This window comes from Miscanthus floridulus, chromosome 15 (assembly GCF_019320115.1).
Source record: "Miscanthus floridulus cultivar M001 chromosome 15, ASM1932011v1, whole genome shotgun sequence".
NCBI lineage: Eukaryota > Viridiplantae > Streptophyta > Magnoliopsida > Poales > Poaceae > Miscanthus > Miscanthus floridulus.
Genome location: NC_089594.1, coordinates 42,176,194 through 42,194,412, shown reverse-complemented (window position 1 = coordinate 42,194,412; position 18,219 = coordinate 42,176,194). Strand labels below are relative to the sequence as shown.

Below are 18,219 nucleotides of genomic sequence, written 5' to 3'. Positions count from 1 at the left end.
GGGTCGACCCAGGGTCGATGGCATCGTGACCCTAGCGTAACCTTTTTTGTTTGGGGTCGATCCGCCACTACTGCAGACGGGCTCTTTGCCGAGTGCTTAGGGCACTCAGCAAAGCCCCTGTTGTACTCGGCAAAGGCTTTGACGAGTGCCGCACTCGGCAAAGAGCAGTCGGCAAAGAACCCGTCGGCAAAGGTTTCTTTGCCGAGTGCCACATATCGGGCACTCGGTAAAGCCTTTGCCGAGTGTCACATCAGCACTCGGCAAAAAAAATCCGACGTCAACTCTGACGGCCTCTTTGTCGAGTGTCACCTTAGCGGCACTCGGCAAAGAATTTTTTTTTTTGAAAATTCTTTGCCCAGTGCCATACTCTTGCACTCGGCAAAGAATTTTTTTCTTTTTTAAAAAAAATCTTTGCCGAGTGCCATGGCTCTAGCACTTGGCAAAGCTAGGAAATTGGGTCTCTGCTTCCCAGCTTTGCCGAGTGCCATGGTCACGGCACTCAGCAAAGAGGGGAAAAATGCTATTTTTTTGGTTTTTTGCTTTCCATCAGCACAAACAAAGAAATCACATATATATCAACACACAGCACAGGATATATCACATACACATCCATATTCCATCACATACACATCCATAACCCATCACATACACATCCACCATCCATAATACATCACATACAAATCCATTGTCCATAATCCATCACATATATTCGCATCATCCATGATAATATCCATCACAATATATATGTCTCTAGTAGTAGTCCAACATAAGGCTAAGTGTAACACAAGTCTATGCAACATGAAAAGAAACAAATAAACGGTACCTACTACCAGCCTCCCCACCCGAAGTGTGAACTGCCACCTTGAGGAGGGCCAGTTGGCCACCCGGCCTGTGGAGAAGGGCCACCTTGAGGAGTCGGGTTCGAACCCGCCGACTGTGGCTGCACAAAGGAGAAGCGAATTCATGAGTATCTTAGGAGGGCCGCACAAACTAAAGGAATAAACAACTATATATACTCACCGGAGTCCCTACAGGAGGCGGAGGAGCCACAACTGGAGCGAGCAGCGACTGGGGCACGACCACACCTGGCAAGGCCTGAAGGTTCGCCATGAAGCTGAACATGTCCTGCAGCCTCTACGCCTCGGCCGCCCTCTGGGCTTGTACAGCCTCCATCTCCAGCCGATGGGCCTCCGCCTGGGCCGCCTGTTGGGCCTCCAACCTCCGCAAGTCGGCCTGCAACATTCCACCCGCAATGTTTAAATAATGCAAAGGCAAGGTAGATGTGTAAAAGCAATGAACGACGAATAAAACAGTACTAACCTAGAGTTCCGCCATCTGCTGCTGTGAGCTCTGCTACTGAGAGCGTATGGGGAGGGAGGAGCTCGTGCTCCTTGCTCGAATCTCGGCGAGGATGGGAACATAGGCAGCACCTCCCCGCTGTTCTCCCGATACACGTCTTATAAGGGAGAGTGTGTATCCGGAGAACAACAGGGAGGTGATGCCGAAAGTCTGTCTCGGACCAAAGCGAACCATAGAAACTAATCTCATCTACGCATCCGCGGGCTGTCCAAAATACGTGGATAATCCACGGGTACGTGGACAATCCGAAAGAGATACGGTCGCAGATATGCAAAGATCTACATACCTCCGACCGTATCTCTTTCGAATGGGAGACGCCTAACTGGGCTACGTGACCATATAAAACATGCATGCAAAGGAGGAGGGGGTATACCTAGGGTGGCAGTGGAGTCAGGCTAGCGGGGCAGTGGCGTGTTGGTGCAGTGGTGAGGCGATGCGGTGCAGGCAGACTAGCAGCGCCAACGAAGACGATCGGGGTCGCCGAGTCCCTCCCACGGGTCCTTCTCCTACATAAAAAGGCAATAGGTTAGAATCCATTAAAAGTTGCCATATGCAGATGTCCTGGTTTGTGAGCATCGTACATGACAACGTGGTCGAAACTTTTTCAAATTTTTTCCACGGCATACGCATACGATTTGGCGATAACTCGACAAGTTTCATGATTTTCGGAATTCGTTCGCATTTTATACAATTAAAAAACCACTCCCACGCAAGTTGACGGCGTTGCCCCGTGAGCACGTTGATCGAAAATTCGAGATAGTTCCTGGATTTAGCCTAAATTTACACTAAGAAACAAGGATAACATTTTTTGAACGAATGTAATCCATTATTCGATGCACCTACAGTTCAAATTTACATTTTCTGAAAAAATTCAACAAAACAAAATAAACTATAGAAATATGCCAAAAGGCAATAAAAATATCCCAAATTTAAACATGTTGTTTGTGGTAGTGTACTAAAGTTTCAAAAAAAATTGGTGGCAAAAAACCAAAAAAAAAATATTTTGTCGAGTGCCAAACGGGGGGCACTCGACAAAGAGGACGTCGCTGGATGTCGTTAGGCCCCTACCAATCTTTACTAAGTGTCTGCCTTTGCCGAGTGTAGGTCTTTACCGAGTGCGGCACTCGGCAAAGCAGATCTTTATCAAGTATCTAAAATTTAGCACTTAGCAAAGATTTTTGCACTCGGCAAATCACGTGTTTCCCATAGAATGCTCCAACCCTTTGCAAATTTTTAGGAGCGGAGCGTGTTCGCTGCAGGTTCGATCCGCACGCCTTGCAGATATAGCGCAGCGTTGGCTCTCTCATGGGGCACACCGCACATATTATTCTAAAGATGATAATTCAGGCAATTCATGCCGAGTATCGTAACGAAAGAAAGATAGCTAGGTCTCTCTAGAAAGATTTTCAGGTAGACCGTATGGACAAGTATACCCGATATTAGCCATCGGGCAATGACTTAGTGTGCGTTCTAAGCTTGCCCATGCACGTTTGATTCCAAGGCACAGTATGCTGCAGTTGCGGCTCGTGATTCTCGTTGTTGGAGCGCTCCACGAGTCCACATATCCAGTAGTAGTCGCTGCCGTGCATAAACAAGGTGGTGTTTAAATCCAAGAGCTAAAGTTTAAAGTTTAAGGGTATCGTATCGGGTTCGGATAGTAATAATAAAATAAATTGCATAAGTTCTCAATAATCCGCAAGACAAATTTATTAAGCCTAGAGACCAATTTATTAAGCCTAATTAATCCGTCATTAGCACATGTTATTGTAGCACCACATTGTCAAATCATAGGCTAATTAGGCTTAAAAAATTCGTCTCACAAAGTAGTCGTAATTTGTGCAATTAGTTATTTTTGAGTCTATATTTAATACTCCATGCATGTGTCCAAACATCCGATTTGATAGGGACTAAACTTTAGGAGAGGACGCCTGCAACTAATGAGATCCCTCTTAATAATTAATAGTATGACATTCTAAACTCAAATGGTTCAAATAAATTTGTAAACAAACCAAACTTCTTTCACCAAACTTTTCACATTAATATATAACTAAAGTGCATGAAACATCTTTATCTTTTTTATATACATTGTCATTATATATATCACCAAAACCCACAAATAGGATTGCTGCACCTACAAGTTTTTTTTATCGTGCAGGTATGTATATGGTGAAATTTTGACCATATTAATTGTTCTTTGGCTTTTAGCATAATTGTTTTTTTTTTGGTTTTGGAGTGGGTATGCTTGCACCCTCTAGTTTATACGTTGATCCCCCTTCAAAGACTCCAACAAGGGTGTCATGCAGCACTCAAAAAGCTACGCGTACACTAAGCATCCCTACTGTACAAACTTGGCGCCTTATGAATGATGACGTCCGCGTAGCTTGACGGTCCGAGATGTGGCAACGATCTGTGTACCTTCCGCGGGTGGGAGTTGAGAAAAACTGAAACGCCTTCGCATTTAATCAGTTCATCTAAAGCCGCCAATTAAGGACCTCTTTGGCATGGCTTATGTCGGCTTCGGCTTCATCTATTTTACGTAAATCGAGACACGGTAGCGTGAAGCCATTTTATAAGCCGGAGTTAAAATAAACTAGAAACAAAAAAAAAACCAGCTTTTCTACCAGCTTTGCCAAATGAGGCTTAAGTCAGCCAACGTGCATCGGGCGGGCCTCCCGCCTCCCTCCCGTACCACTGCGTCTGCGTGATCCGGCTTGTTCCACTAGCAGGTGGGTTCACTCCCTTGTAGGCCCAGTAGGCTGCTGCTTGTTGCTCTCATCTTTTTCTCCCTCCCCTCCCCTCCCCTCCCCTTCCTCCCGAATCCAACCAGTAGACACTCGTTAAATTTGCTCAAAGAAAATGTAAATACTCATTAAATAATAATAATAGTAATAATAACGACGACGACGACGACAATAATAATAATAATAATAACAATAATAATAAATAAATAATTATCGGTGCGAAAAGTGATCAACTAGTAAATATTTGTTGTTTTGGCGTACGTTGTGATTGGATGTGGCCTAGTACTCAATGACACAGAGTGTATACTGGTTCAGGCAACGTGCCCTACGTCCAGTTTGAGTCGGTCGGTGACTTTATTCCTGAGCCTAGGTTGTTGTGGGGTTACAAACGAGAGGGAGTAAGATGGGGGTATCAGAGGTCTGGTCGGACTCCAGACCGAAGGCCCAAGAGTGGCGGGAGCTCCAACCTGCGCTAGGTGTTCGAACGTACGCTCTATTTGGCTTTAGAGTTCTAGAGCCAGACAGAGAGAATCAGAATCAGTTGTCTGAATCGCCCGAATCGTTGTCTATGTGAAAAATGAATCCTCCTCCTTTGGAGAGAGAGCATCCCTTTTTATAGATGAAGGGGGTGGCTTTATAAGAGAGAGTGTGAGTGCTACCTAGTCTTATTGCCCACGCCGTTGGGTATAAGGCGGTTTGTCAGCGTCCACAATACTGTTGACGCCTAGATGCAAGTGTTAGGCTCCATCGTGTTCTTCTGGTATGGCCAATATCAGCGTCTACCATAGTGTAGGACAAATGTCGACACCCATAACACTGTTCGTGTTCTGACACGTCTGGAAGATTATAAAGTACCCTTCTGACATGACCTGACAGTACTGTCCTGCAGGCGTGCAGGATACGGTCCTTGGTACTGCGATTTGACTTCAGCGCCCTGCCTTACTTGCTCCGCCTGACTTTTTGGGTTCTTACCGAGCGGGCGTCGCCGTTAGGTTGTTTCCCAGTCGGCTCCGACCGCGTTGGTCGGAGAAGAGCTATAAGCAGAGGTTCGGTGTACTCCCGGTCAGAGAAGCGAGTCAGAGTCAGAAGCGAGCGTCGTCCTTTCCATGGCCAGGCCTTCCGGTCGGAGAGGCGGGCTAGAGTCGGAAGCGAGCGTCGTTCCTCCTTGGCCAGGCCTTCCGGTCGGAGACTGGATCGCCCTTCTAGCCTGTCGTTAGGTTTTTTGGCCGGCCTAAGAGTTACGTGTCGTTTGCAACGTTGTCTGCTAGGCCGAGTTTTTGCTGGAAAACAGGTCCACGAGAGACCCCGGGTTTATGAACCCGACAATAATAATAAAGAGTAGAAAGTGTAGGAGAGGGCCTCATTGGCTGTGGTAAAGTAGCAACTACTGCAAATGGCTGCAGCAACTGTTTTTTATAGCAGTCGAACAGGCCCAAAGCTTTGCCATCACCCACGATTGCTCTCTGGCACATGTGTCGCTCATCGCCGCTTGGGAGGATCTTGGCCGCATTGCGCTTCTCCGGCGAATTGGCTACCGTTCTCGCTATTTCGAGGAGCGATGATGAAGTTGTTGGGTGGTTGGCGCTTTCTCCCTGTGGTTTCTCCTCCTCCCGTGGGAGAGGTTTGCCTGAGCTGGGAGCCTCATCCCCTTGGGGATCGACCGAGTCCTGCTGCTCGCTATGCGCTCCAGAGTGGTTGAGGTGAGAGCTCTTCTTGCCTATGCTTTGGTTTGATGTGTGCTCAAAGAGTGTGTGGTTCCCAAGCTTAATCTTGTAACGCACGGCATGCCTTGAGAAATAGATTTTGTGAAAAAGGCCATCATAATCGTGCACAAAAAAAGGCACACCAATTTTATGTCTTCCCTTTTGCAGGGCTGATGGCTTTTTTTTTGTACAACAAGTGGAGTAGTTTTTTTGGCTTCAGCTTGTGGAACAACTGCAGAAGTGGAATTGTTTTGTTTTGGTAAAATGTTTGATAAAACAATTTCTCATAATATACAAGAACGAGGAATGTGAAATGTCTATAATACCCTTATTTTTTCTTTTTCTTTTTCCTTCTCTATTTTCTTATTTTATTTATTTTTCACCCTCCCTTGTCCCGTTGCTCCTCTCCCCACTTGCAGCTCTAGCCACACTTTTTCTTCGCGCTTACTTCTCCTGCTTGGCCTCCAACAACAACACCACCCCCTCTCACCGCGCCTCCTGCTTCGTTGCCCTGCCACTCTCTCCACACCTCTCGCAATGACGCGCCTCCTCCTCCACCGCCCCGCGCCTCTCTCTATGCCTCCTGCGTCACCTCACCCCGCCTATCATCGCTCGGGCTTCTTCTCCGCCGCAGGTTGCGTATCGGTGTTCATCCCGCGTGAAAAGGGAAGAGCCGATGAAAGCTATTTTTTAGCTCCTCAATCTCTTGCGTCTCTGGCTTGGCATGTTTTGGCGAGGTTCACCCAATGAGCTAGTTGCCGGAGCTCATTTGGTAGCCTCATGTCCAGAACAACTTCTTAAAGCTGCTCAAGAATCTCTACCAAACATAGCCTTTCTCTCTATTTTCTGATATGGTGATGCATTAGCGAATCTATAGTGGGTGTCCCGATATTCCGAGATATACCCAATGATTTTGCCAACAGTACACATTATATACATATAATAATATATTTATAGAGAGAGTATGGTTTTTTGACAAGAGAGAGAGAGAGAGTGTGAGAGTATATGGTTAAGCGTTAATCTTCATCTCAGCTGCTCATATGGGTTTTCCAATGGCTGGCCCAATGGCCCATCTCCCAGACGTTGAGCATTGGTCCTATTCTCTCCTCTCCCTGACGCGCGACCGCAACCAGCCTGACTCCGGACCGTCTCCACTCTCCCGTCCGCCCGTCGCAGAGACGCAGACGCCGCGCCACACAGCCCGCCGCCCCGCCGAGGCACCGACGGTGGCCGCCTACCCCAGCACGGCTTCGCCCCGACCGGATCCGGCCTTGCTCGTGCCTCGTGCTGGCTTGGCCGTTGGTCGTCGCCCTCCCCCTCCACCCTCGGTGCTCGGCCGTCCAGCGGGAACGGCGCAGCCGCGCAGGCGCAACGGGCGCTCGCCGCTCGGCAAGGGCGGCCTCCGGGGCAGCGCCAGCGAGGCCGGGGCGCAGCACAGGAGCCCGCCGCCGGCCGGCTGCTCAAGCGCCAGTGGCGGATCTACAGCCGGCGCCGAGAGAGGTAAAGATCTCAAATTCCTCATTCCCCTTTTGTAATTTCTCTTTGTTATGAAAAATCTCTAGTCTGAACTATATGTACCTTTTACTTGTGTGAACTTTTCGTATCTTTCAACTAAGTACTTTCTTTGCCTTGAGAATACCCAACATTGAAATCCTGGATCCGCCACTGCGGTGATGCCTCTATCGAATGCTTCGTGGACTTACTGTTGTTGTCAACTTGGCATCAGTTTAATTTCTTCCAGTGCGGGTATTACATTGGTCAAATTGTCCTGGACCAGAAACTGTGTACCATCTTAAGATCTACCAGCCTCTATTGACTATTGCTCATAATGTTTGGTTTCCTAACTAGCCATCCATTCAGTAAAGCGTTTTGCTCGTGGGAGTAGCTGTTGGGGGCGGAGTTCTTGAGCATGACCTTGCCATCGTTCTCAGCTCATCGACCTAGAAACGAAGTCAAATGGCTAGGGAGGACGAAGAGGACTTATTGTTTTGTTTCGGTGTTATGTGGGGTTGGGATATTTTGTTTTTTCTAGGGAAGCACTTGGGGGATAAAGATTTTTTTCTCTGAAAATATCGAAGCCTATCCTTGTTCTTATGCATCAAATCAACAAGCAAATTTGAACTAGGTGGCTGTGGATTTGCTCGTGCTGCTTACTATTAATGCCACAATTGTGCTCCTTGTGACCTGCTGTGTTCTTCTTTTTGGGGTCTGACCACTGTAACAAGCTATGAGATTGTTCTATGGATCTTTTCTGAATAAAGGGCGTACCAAGTGCAGAGAGCTCCCGCTCTGTGCTGGGTCTGGGGAAGGGTGTTAGTGGCAGGCCTTACCCTCGCCAGTGCAATGCGAGGAGACCGCGACTCGAACCCGGGATCTTCCGGTCACAAGCGGTAAGACTCTACCACTTGCACTAGGCCCGCCCTTCATGGATCTTTTCTGAATCACGAACTAAATAATAGCAGCAGGACTAGTGTCTGAGTTATAATCGCAGTTTAATAACCAACCTTTATAATTAAGTCATGTTGTAGCAAAAATGACATATATTAAGTCCTCTGTGTTAAGTCTCGTGCTTGTTTGGGACTTAAAGGCTTTGTTGTTGTTGTTAAGTCTCGTGCTCCATCTTGTGTGTATTCTTTATATATATTTTCATCATCATATAGTTTCAAGGCATCACAGTTTTTTTTCCATTAATATATGCAGGCGCCAAGCCCTTCCTCCAGCTGATGTAGCAATATTTACTCACATTTGATCCTCACTATACTGATACTTCAAGATGGAACAAATTTCAGTGAGTTGCTTGATGTTGTTAATTAATAATTACAATCGCACTAGTTTCAATATCGGTATTTTGTCAGAACTGAAGCTCTGAAAAATCTATGCTTGTCAATAATTTTCTCGAATTTATGTAGCTTGGCAACAGATACAAGGAGTGCAGGCCACGAAGAACTAGCAGCTGTCAAACAAAAATACTTGTTGGAAAGGACGTATTGCACGAACTAGAGCAAAGGCGTTCATCACCAAGTGTAATTGCAAAACTGATGGGAATTGATGTGTTGCCACCTTCTAATGTGGTCAATAGTCGGCATCAAGAATTTAAGGATGTTTTTGAAGTGTCAGAGGAGCCACCAGAGGCTGTCACAAAAGAGAGGTCCCATCATTTTCCAAAAGGCTTGCCAAGCTTGAAACAAAGAGCGCTAAGATTAAAAAAGCTTATGCCATCAAAAACACTCTACGGAGATGATACACATAATTGTCATGTGGATTGCACAGATGGCTTGGGTCGCTTGAACTCAGTGGAAATAAATAATCCTTTATTTGAGAAGCGCCCTCATGACATGAACTATTCTGCAAATTATCAGTATGGGAAAGATACATCAAGTGTTTGCAGGACTTGCCCTGTGGGTTTAGCCAATTCTTCACTCAGCAATTTCAGCCTTTTCTCAAGAGGAAAAAACAAAGATTTCAACAGCATTGTAGTTCTGGAACCACCATGCTTGGAAAAAGGGCATGATCCAGAAAATGTTTTTTCCATTCCATACCTTTCTCCTGTCAATAAGAACTGCAGGAGAGGCATGAAACATAAGCAATCTGAGTTTCCTGTAATGAAGAATGGAAGAGATTGGCAACATATATTAAGTACTGAAAATAATAATGTGCCTCGAATTAGAAAAGAAAGATTCTTGACTAGTGACCCCATTGATCCACTGCAAATTGGACAGGAAGCATCAGTTCATCAGTTTGGCAATACTGATGCGAGTTGTCTTGGATCATCTCAGAGGTATTCTTGTGGTAATGATAACTTTAGGCAAACTAACAGGTCATCATCAAACAGCGCGCTGTTGAAAATACGCCGGAATGCAGAATCTGCTGTTGGTTCGAAAACTCTTGCAGAAATGTTTGCTCTGTCTGATTCTGAAAGACTGAAGCTAAATTCAGATTCACGTGCTCCAATTCGACGTAATATGATTGACCGCGATAATGGTCATAGCAAGGATGGATGCTTTATAGTTTTACCAAAGCATGCACCTCTGCAATCTATCCGAAGCTCAACGGACAGAAATTCTTGCTCGGAAGGCTCCTCTCAGGGTAAAAATAATTCAAATATATCCAATATTTACAACAATGGGAAGTGTCGGTTTGATTCTTTCCGGGATAAACCAAGACTGCTGAAGCAAATTGGCAGTGGCAGTGAAGCTCACTTGAGCAATGCTTGCTGTTTCCAAAATCTGACAGCAGACAACTTTTCAACTCCTGATTGCTTAAATGAGAAAGTATTGTTCACAACAGATGAAGACTTAATGCAACAACCAGCTGAATCTGAAGCTTCTGGGTTCAACTTGCAGGTTTCTAGGAAACAACGGGTATGTGTCTTTGCATCCATCAATTTAGAGAACCAAAAAGGAAGGGAGTGTACCTGAGGATAATTTACTTGTATGCTCACTTAATTATAGTTACCATTAGAAGTTGAAATCATCTACTATAAACTCACATACAAATCTTGCATTTTCAATCTGTAGATATGCTTCATGTTCTGATAATTTTTAATGGTAGTAAGTTTTCATGCTTTGCTCTTTTATTAATTCTGATGAAGCTGATGTGATGCCTTTTTTGTTTTTGTTTTTTATGCTGGAGAGTAGTTGGTAATGTTTATTTTTTGAGGACGTGCGGTTCTTATCTATTAACTAGATGAATACCTGTGCGTTGCCACAGGACAATAATCATATATGCACTTTGATGATGCTATTATGAATTAACTTGATCAAAAACACTTTATTCAAATTTTCAGTAGTCAAGCGTTGCCGCGGGACAATAATCATATATGCACTTTGATGATGCTGTTATGAATTAACTTGATCAAAAACACTTTATTCAAATTTTCAGTAGTCATTTTGGTGCAATGCATACATTCATTCAATAATCCCCTTCCTCAAAGTTTTATCTTTTTAACATCAAACAAATCAATTCGTTCGTAATAAAGACACAAAAGGTAATACCATTGGTTGAATTCAGAGCATAATTAAGCATGTACAAAAATAGAATGACTGCACGTGTAAACAAATAAGTTTTTGCATGTAGATATGGTCATGCTGACCATATACAAAGATAATATGAGTTTCTACAATATTCAATGCACGGCTTCATCATGTAATCCTGCAACCAATGGCCCATAGTAGCTCTTGCCCTTTTGAACTCACTTGTATTCAAAATCGTCATACCAATAATCTCTGTAAGAACAAGTGCTGTTGCTGAAAACCTGAAATGGTGGAATATGTTAATGTCCCTCACAAGAATATACTTAGATTTCCATTCTAGTTAGTAATCAGCACAATCTTGACTTTATTCTGGGATAGCAGATCGCAGTATTATGGTTATATGTATTAGCGAACAAAAACAGGGTCTCAAAGACTGAAGAGACATGCATTAATGTTAATTACCTTGATTCCTTCCCATACACCAGCTGAAACTCGCATTAGAGGGAGGGAGGGAGGGTTACCTTGATTCCTTTCCCATCCACCATCTGAAACTCAGGAGGGAGGGGCGGCTCTGCTCGCCTCGGATGAATTGCTGCCTCCTAGATTATCATCAGTGCCCTTTTACACAGTTTTGTTTTTCGTTTTTTTTTGTCTTAGCTGACAGAATATGACAGGTTAAGTAAAACTTTGTGCTGAAATTTCAGAAACTGCATGTGTGTGAAGTGAGGTCAATGTGTGAAGTGAGCTCAAGATCTGCATTTACAGATGTTACTTAGGCCTGTCTCAATAGGGTTTCAGAGGAGTTTCATTCTCATTTAATGTTGTGACACATCAACAAATTTGCTGAGTTGGCAGATTAATTATGAAGAGAGAGATAGAGTTTCATCTAGATGAAACCTGTTGTCAGAGTTGCTAACACAAAAGCTGATGTGGTACGTGGTAGTCTTGGTAACTGTGTCATGAAACTCCCCAATCCCCATTGAGACTGGCCTTAGCCCTCAGCAAACTGCTGATGCTAGCCTCACTCAACAAATATCTGTGAGGAGAGAATCTGGATCCCAAAATCAAAACCACCATTTAAAGAGAGCATCTGCTGAGGGCTAAACAACAGCTGTAGCTCTTCGACCATTGGCAAGGCTCTGGCCTCAAAAATCAGTCCAATCCCACAGCAGTTACAAGCCAAACGCAGCACCCTAAGGCACTGGAATTTGGTCAGAGATTCTGTCCATATGCATTCCAGCCAAAGCAACACCAAGGAACTCAAAAGGTATTCATGTGCAATCCTATTAATCAGACAAAGCAACACGAACGGGGAAATGAATTTATTCAAGTCCCCAACCAACCTCTTGATGCCTCATCTCCCAGGCCTCGATGAGCTTGTTGCCATGTCTCCTTCGTCACCACCGGCCCTTGATGAGTCCACCCGAGCGATGGATCCTGATGCGGAGTTCGCCGCCAACACCGATGGCGCGGTGCTCCAAGATGAACCCGTACCCGAACGGTTGGTTTGTGCCTGCAACTGCAATCACGGAGAGGAGAGGTTGATTTTACCCTCAGATGGAGAGATCCGGCAGCCGGCGAAGGGCCCGACGAAGACCTATCGAAGGGACTGACGAAGACCTCAGCACACCTGGCATTTGATGGTGGCGGCGGCTTGAAGTAGCGGCTGCGGGATGCGGGGTTGCGGAGGGCAGCGGCGTTAGCCGGGAGGACAGGGAGGGAGTGAGGCAAGTCTGGGAGGAGGCGTGGCGGTCTGGCGGCGTCGACTGTAGAGGGACATGGAGGCGGCGGGGGCAGGGCAGGTCATCGGATGGGGCCGGGCTCGGCGGGAATCTGGTAGCTTGAGGATGGGCGAGGCCCACATGTCGGTGCAAAAAAGAACAGCGAGATGCAGAGTGACGCGCTCGGCTTCACCACGTGTAGTGGACGGGTCCAGTTCGGTCTTTTTAGTAGTAGAGATATGTTTGGAACCTTAAACATAAAAGATAACCTATTTTAGGTCTTATTAGTTCATTGTTTATTGTGCTCATGTTAAATTTCGAAGTATCCGCTGTATACTCGATTACTCATCCAATTGTTTCCCAATGTGTTTTAGGTGACAACATTGCCTTTCCGTTGTCACGAGGATGAATCAATATCTGTTTCGGATCATACTGATGGTACAAAATCTTGTAAAGGCTCAAAAGAGGTTGAGCAACCAAGCCCAGTGTCCATCCTTGAGCCTCCAATTGATGATGATATTTGTTTTCCAGGATGTTTGAATTATGATGACTTGCAAGGGATGGCTAGTAAGTGAGGCAAACTTAACCTTTCCCAGTAAAACCTGCACTGCAGTCATATGTACTTTTAAGGTTAAATAATTTCTGAATCAAGGTTATAATTTTTGCACCTTACCCACTCATTGTAGGTAACAAGAATATTTAGATAGTGATTTTTCAATCCTAATCTGTAACTGACGGTAAAATAAAACATTCTAAACAAATTTAGGATGTGCCAAAACTGGAGAGTACAGTGTGTGACAGAAGTCCTAAAACAGATCTTTCATAAGTTTTCAGCTTCATGATTTTCTTAACGGAAGCTTCCTTTTCCTTTGATGTAGAGAAACAAAGAGATGGCCATCAATATCACAATGAATCTGAAGTTACCATGTCAAGTGATGATGAAGACCATTCATTTTACCAATCTTTGGAAGCATTTCAGGTCGAGGAAAACTGGGACTTCTCATATCTCCTTGACATACTTATATGCTCTGGTATCATAGTTGCTGACTGGCAGCTCATCTGCAAGTCATGGTACTTGCCTGGTTGCCCTGTTGGCCCTCGTGTCTTTGATAGGCTTGAGAGGAAGTACAACAAAATCACCACATGGGCAAAACCTGAGAGGAGGCTTCTGTTCGACCTCGTGAATTCAATCCTTTCCGAGGTCCTTGCACCATGTGTTGATGTGCACCTGTGGGTGCAGCCTAGTAGACACCGTGTAGCTCTTTGCGGCCCTGAAGGACCTGTTGAGAAGGTTTGGCAGACAATTGTTAGGCAGCGGGAAGATTGTGTCACAGGGAATCCTGATGAGATGGTTCTTGATACAAACTGGCTGGAAGTAGGCAACGACAGCAATATGATGGGGAAGCAGATATCTAGGATGTTACATGGCGACCTCTTGGAAGAAGTCATAGTGGACTTCCTGGGATGAGTTGGTAGTTTCATGAGGACCTAACTAAGAACTTCGCAATGGTAGCAGAATACTATGGCAACATGGGGTTCGCCCAAACTTCAAGCAAATTATGCTGAAGTATGTAACGGCTTTTCAAGTGCACATATGCTGCATTTTTCTTCTGGTTATAATAGGAGCTATGTATCATGCCATTACACTGGAGTGCATAATATACAGGCCAAAAAACAAAACTGCAGGTATTTCTGGATTCTGTACTGATAAGCTGTACTATCTGATCCTTTGATGTGTGTAGTAATGTAAGCTAGAAAAAGACCTATCCGCCATCCAGGTTTGAGGATGTTAGTAAATATTTAGGATTCAATATTTGCTAACGGGCAGCACATATTAGAGGGTTCTAACATCTTAAGCCTATAGGAATTCGACATGTAATGTAATCGACAGTTGCAGAGTACATACTTGGGATCTGAGTTAATTGTCCAGTTTCTGTCTCACCAGTCAAATGCCCTATGGCGCACAAAACATACCTACATGCATATATAATATACAGCTCATGTGTATGATTATGATAGAGTAAAGTCAAATAATACAAATACAAAAGTAGATAAGTATTGTCGTGTGGAGGATGGGTTTATGTTCAGTGGCAGAGTTGCACATGCACTTGCACATATAAAGCAATACTCCTTCCATCCTAAAAAAGTCATTCTCGGTTTCCAAATAGTCAACTAATTTTAACTTTGACCAAATATATTTAACAAAATATTAATATTTATGGTACTTAATTGGTATCATTAGGTAGATCGTCAGTGGCGGATCTAGAAACATAAACGGGGGCTCGTTGTACACAGTACACTAATAGATATAGGAAAGATTGATATCGATTCAAAGTGCTCAATGATACATAGAACTATGATGAGGATAGAAAAGTACCAAATACAAAGAGCCTTCCATAATAAAAAAAATCCATGTCTGATTCTTCTGTCTTCACGAATTCACACCACTTGAACCACCACGCTTAACGCTACATAATTTTTAAAATTTCATACTTCTTCATATATCAAGATAGCATTATAAAATGAAATGTACTAAAACAATACGCACCTCAGGCCCTCGCGTGGCAAATTTATCTTACGGTTTCTTAAGCCTTGAAAGCGCTTCAAAATGTTTTCATCTTCAATGGATGCAAACAAATCCCACTCAATATAGCATATCATGCTATTATTCATCCAATCATCATTCATTTATTCCTCCATTTGGTCTTGATAATATTCATAGCGGAGAAGGCTCTTTCAACTGTTGTTGTTGCCACTGGCAAAATCAATGCAAGTTCAATGAGACGATACACCAAAGGAAAATGTGTATGTCTATCACTTTGAACCATCTTCTCAGCAAGGTTACCAAGATCAGTACAAGTGCCAAAATCTTTATCATTTTTGACTTCATCAATGAATACAAGAAGGTCACCCCTTAGCTTTACACAATCATAATCACTGAAGTCATCTTTATAGATCACAGCAAGCTCAACTAATTTCTCTATCTCAAAGTTGGCAAAAGAACCATTCGGATCAAGACAAGCAACCCATCTCAAGAGTTGAGTTGATCTTTCTAGAAACCGATTGTTTAACTCACAAAGAATCTGATCAATCACAACATTGAAAATCCCATGATGAAAATGATGGTAGCGTGTCACTAATTTGGCACCACGGAATTTGGAACGACCTCTAACTGGTATCATATCTTCCATATTAGGAATGTCTATCTTCTTTTCGACACAAAAGCTTTTTACCTCTTCAAAAAGATCATCCCAACCATTTTCCCTCATGGCATTCATATTTCTCATCACAGAACCTATCAATCCTATTGCACGAACAATGTTCTGATTTTTCTTTTGCAAACATTGTGACAGTTCTTGAGTCACCCCCAATACTCTAATCATAAGATGTAATATGAACACAAATTCAAATGACTCCATTCTTGTTATCAATCCATATGCAATAGTTTTCTTTTCCCCATCAGTTCCATCTTCACTAATATTCTCTAACACCTCAAGTACAGAACCCCACATGAGCATAAGACGTGCCAATGTTTTTGTGATGTGTTCCCCACCATGTATCACCAGGCCTAGCAAGACTAGTTTCTTGGTTTTTCCCTTTCCCAGGAAAAATAGCACCACTATCTAATTGTTGAACAAGATGCTCATTGTGATTTTGGAGGAGTTGATCTTTTCTTTTGCAAGAAGCACTAACAGTAGTGACAATTGAAGTGATATAATTAGAGAAATCTAGCAATGCCTAACATACTAGTTAAACGAGCTTTATATGCCTCCTCTTCTGCTGCGCTTGTCACAGTCCACACATGTTCAACACTTTCTCTGATTTTTGAAATCAAGTGCACGCTTCCTTGCATTACTATGAAAGCCATCAATTGATTGAGCATGCTCCTTGAAAGAATCCTTGTGCATTCTTCTAATTTCTGAACCCAACTCCTTGAAAGATTCACCGGGCGCCGTCGCGCTGCCGCGGCTTCGCTCGCGACTCGTGATCGCGAGGGAGTCAACGAGTCGGGGCAAAGAACGAGGCGCGAAGTTAAAGAGACGAGCATGCCAAGGGTCACGCTGCTCACTTGCTGCGGGCTGCGGCCAGGGCTGTATTCCTATCAGAGGGGGCTATTGGGCTGCTAGGCCTTTTTACGTGTTTTTTTGTGAAACTTGTTTCCAGAGCTGTTGAGCCTCGCCCCGGGCTGCAGCCCGGGGCCCAAATCCACCTATGTAGATCGTTGAATATACTTTCATAATAAACTTATTTGGAGATACAAATGTTGCACGCATTTTCTACAAACCTATTCAAAGTTGAGAATTTTCAACCAGTATGATTCTCATAGCGACTTTTTTTTAGGGATGGAGGGAGCATGAAGAGGTACAATGGTGATGGTGGCAGGCATACCATCGTCACCCACACCATCGAACAGCTATCGAACAAGTATACCATGGCTTTGGTACGAGATCTGTAGCCGCTGGTACCTACTACTAGGTAACATGCTCTAGGCCCATCCACACGGATCTTTCAGGGGTCAAAACAGCTGCCCCACCGTCATCACCAAAATTGTGCTGGAACTGCTCTTCAGCATTGCTAGCATAAGGTAAGTATAAGTAAAGATTAGAAGACACATTCACTAATCACTATCCTTTTAGCAAGTGCCGACACCGTGCTGTTTTGGTTGGTTCATTTTTTGACGCAATCCGATCATGGCGCCATTAGATTACGTTAGTTTTTGTTTGTTTGACGTACCATGCGAACTGATGCCACGGTGTTTGTTTGACGTACCATGCGAACTGATGCCATGGAAATAGATCCAGACCTTTAGGGAGTCGTCCACTCTCAATCAACGACGGTAGCCGATTGCATTTGCATCTAGTAACTGCTTTCCCATTTCTACCGGTGGACCAAACCAAAAGCAAAATAGTTAATTCCCTTCCCGTTGCTGCTGGTAGTTGTTTCCTCAGCGTTAACGTTGCTGGCGGTGCAACCAAACAGCACCCGTCCTATTCGATCCACCAGCTAAACTTTAGCCGGCTAAATTTAGCTATGGAGGATCAAGTAGTCCAAACTAAAACAAACTAAAAGTCCTGTTAATGGGAACCCCATTATCCCACATTAGCTGTTCTAACCTAGCTAATGGCAGCTAAAAGTGGCTAATGATGAAATTACCCATCATTATTTTTTGGCATCGCGCCCGTTTCGCACCACAAGTTTGGCATCACGCCCGTTCCCCTCCGCGAGTTCGGCATCGCGCTTGTTCTCTTCCTCCGCCTATTCTCGTCGGCCGCGCGCGCCAGGCCCCGGCGGCCACGCGCCTCCTCCGCCTAGCCCCGTGCGGCCGCGCCGGCTGGCCCACCATGGCCACGACCTCCTCCTTCGCTGGCTGCGCCCGCTGGCCCTGCCATCACCGTGACCTCCTCCTACACCGACCGCGCTCGCTAACCCCGCCGTGGCCGTGACCTCCTCTTGCGCCATGGCTGCGACCTCCTCCTGCGCCGGCCGCGCCCACTGGCCCCGCCGTGCACGTACCTCCTTCTGCACGTGAGCGGGTCGAGAGGATGAAGACCCGTGCCTTTTTTTTGCATTTTTTATTATTCTCTCCAAATAGGCCATGAGGGGTAACCTGGTCTAAGGTCTTTAATTGGGTAGAGGATTCAAATACCCTAGCTAAAGTTGAGCTAGCTAAACTTTAGTTAGGGTGAATCCAAACAAGGCCCACAGGTAACTACAGTTTGAG

General features: G+C 44.6%; 2 protein-coding genes across 5 annotated transcripts; one reads left to right on the top strand and one right to left on the bottom strand.

The window, feature by feature from the left end:
• The first annotated feature begins 6,894 nt into the window (after positions 1-6,894).
• Positions 6,895-14,177, top strand: LOC136508294 (uncharacterized). Of its 4 annotated transcripts, none has more exons than XM_066502954.1 (6): positions 6,895-7,303; positions 8,081-8,193; positions 8,504-8,591; positions 8,713-10,164; positions 12,872-13,064; positions 13,376-14,177. In XM_066502954.1, the coding sequence occupies exons 3-6, from the start codon at positions 8,577-8,579 to the stop codon at positions 13,963-13,965; spliced, it is 2,250 nt and encodes a 749-aa protein (XP_066359051.1). In that variant the 5' UTR covers positions 6,895-7,303; positions 8,081-8,193; positions 8,504-8,576; the 3' UTR covers positions 13,966-14,177. The 4 variants fall into 4 exon arrangements, with proteins under 4 accessions (XP_066359051.1, XP_066359048.1, XP_066359049.1 ...); XM_066502951.1 differs by having other exon boundaries at positions 8,065-8,193; XM_066502952.1 differs by having other exon boundaries at positions 8,029-8,193.
• Positions 14,178-15,181: 1,004 nt separating this feature from the next.
• LOC136507415 (uncharacterized) lies at positions 15,182-16,009 on the bottom strand. The gene has a single exon (XM_066502144.1). It carries the CDS (start codon positions 16,007-16,009, stop codon positions 15,182-15,184), a length of 828 nt encoding a protein of 275 aa, XP_066358241.1.
• Positions 16,010-18,219: the final 2,210 nt, after the last annotated feature.

Excerpts from the sequence above, each read along its gene's own strand:
- LOC136508294 (XM_066502953.1), top strand. Across the intron at positions 10,165-12,871 it reads AGGTTTCTAGGAAACAACGG|GTGACAACATTGCCTTTCCG; the intron begins GTATGTGTCTTT and ends AATGTGTTTTAG. Across the intron at positions 13,065-13,375 it reads TGACTTGCAAGGGATGGCTA|AGAAACAAAGAGATGGCCAT; the intron begins GTAAGTGAGGCA and ends CCTTTGATGTAG.
- LOC136507415 (XM_066502144.1), bottom strand. The coding sequence starts at position 16,009 with ATGTGGGGTTCTGTACTTGAGGTGTTAGAGAATATTAGTGAAGATGGA.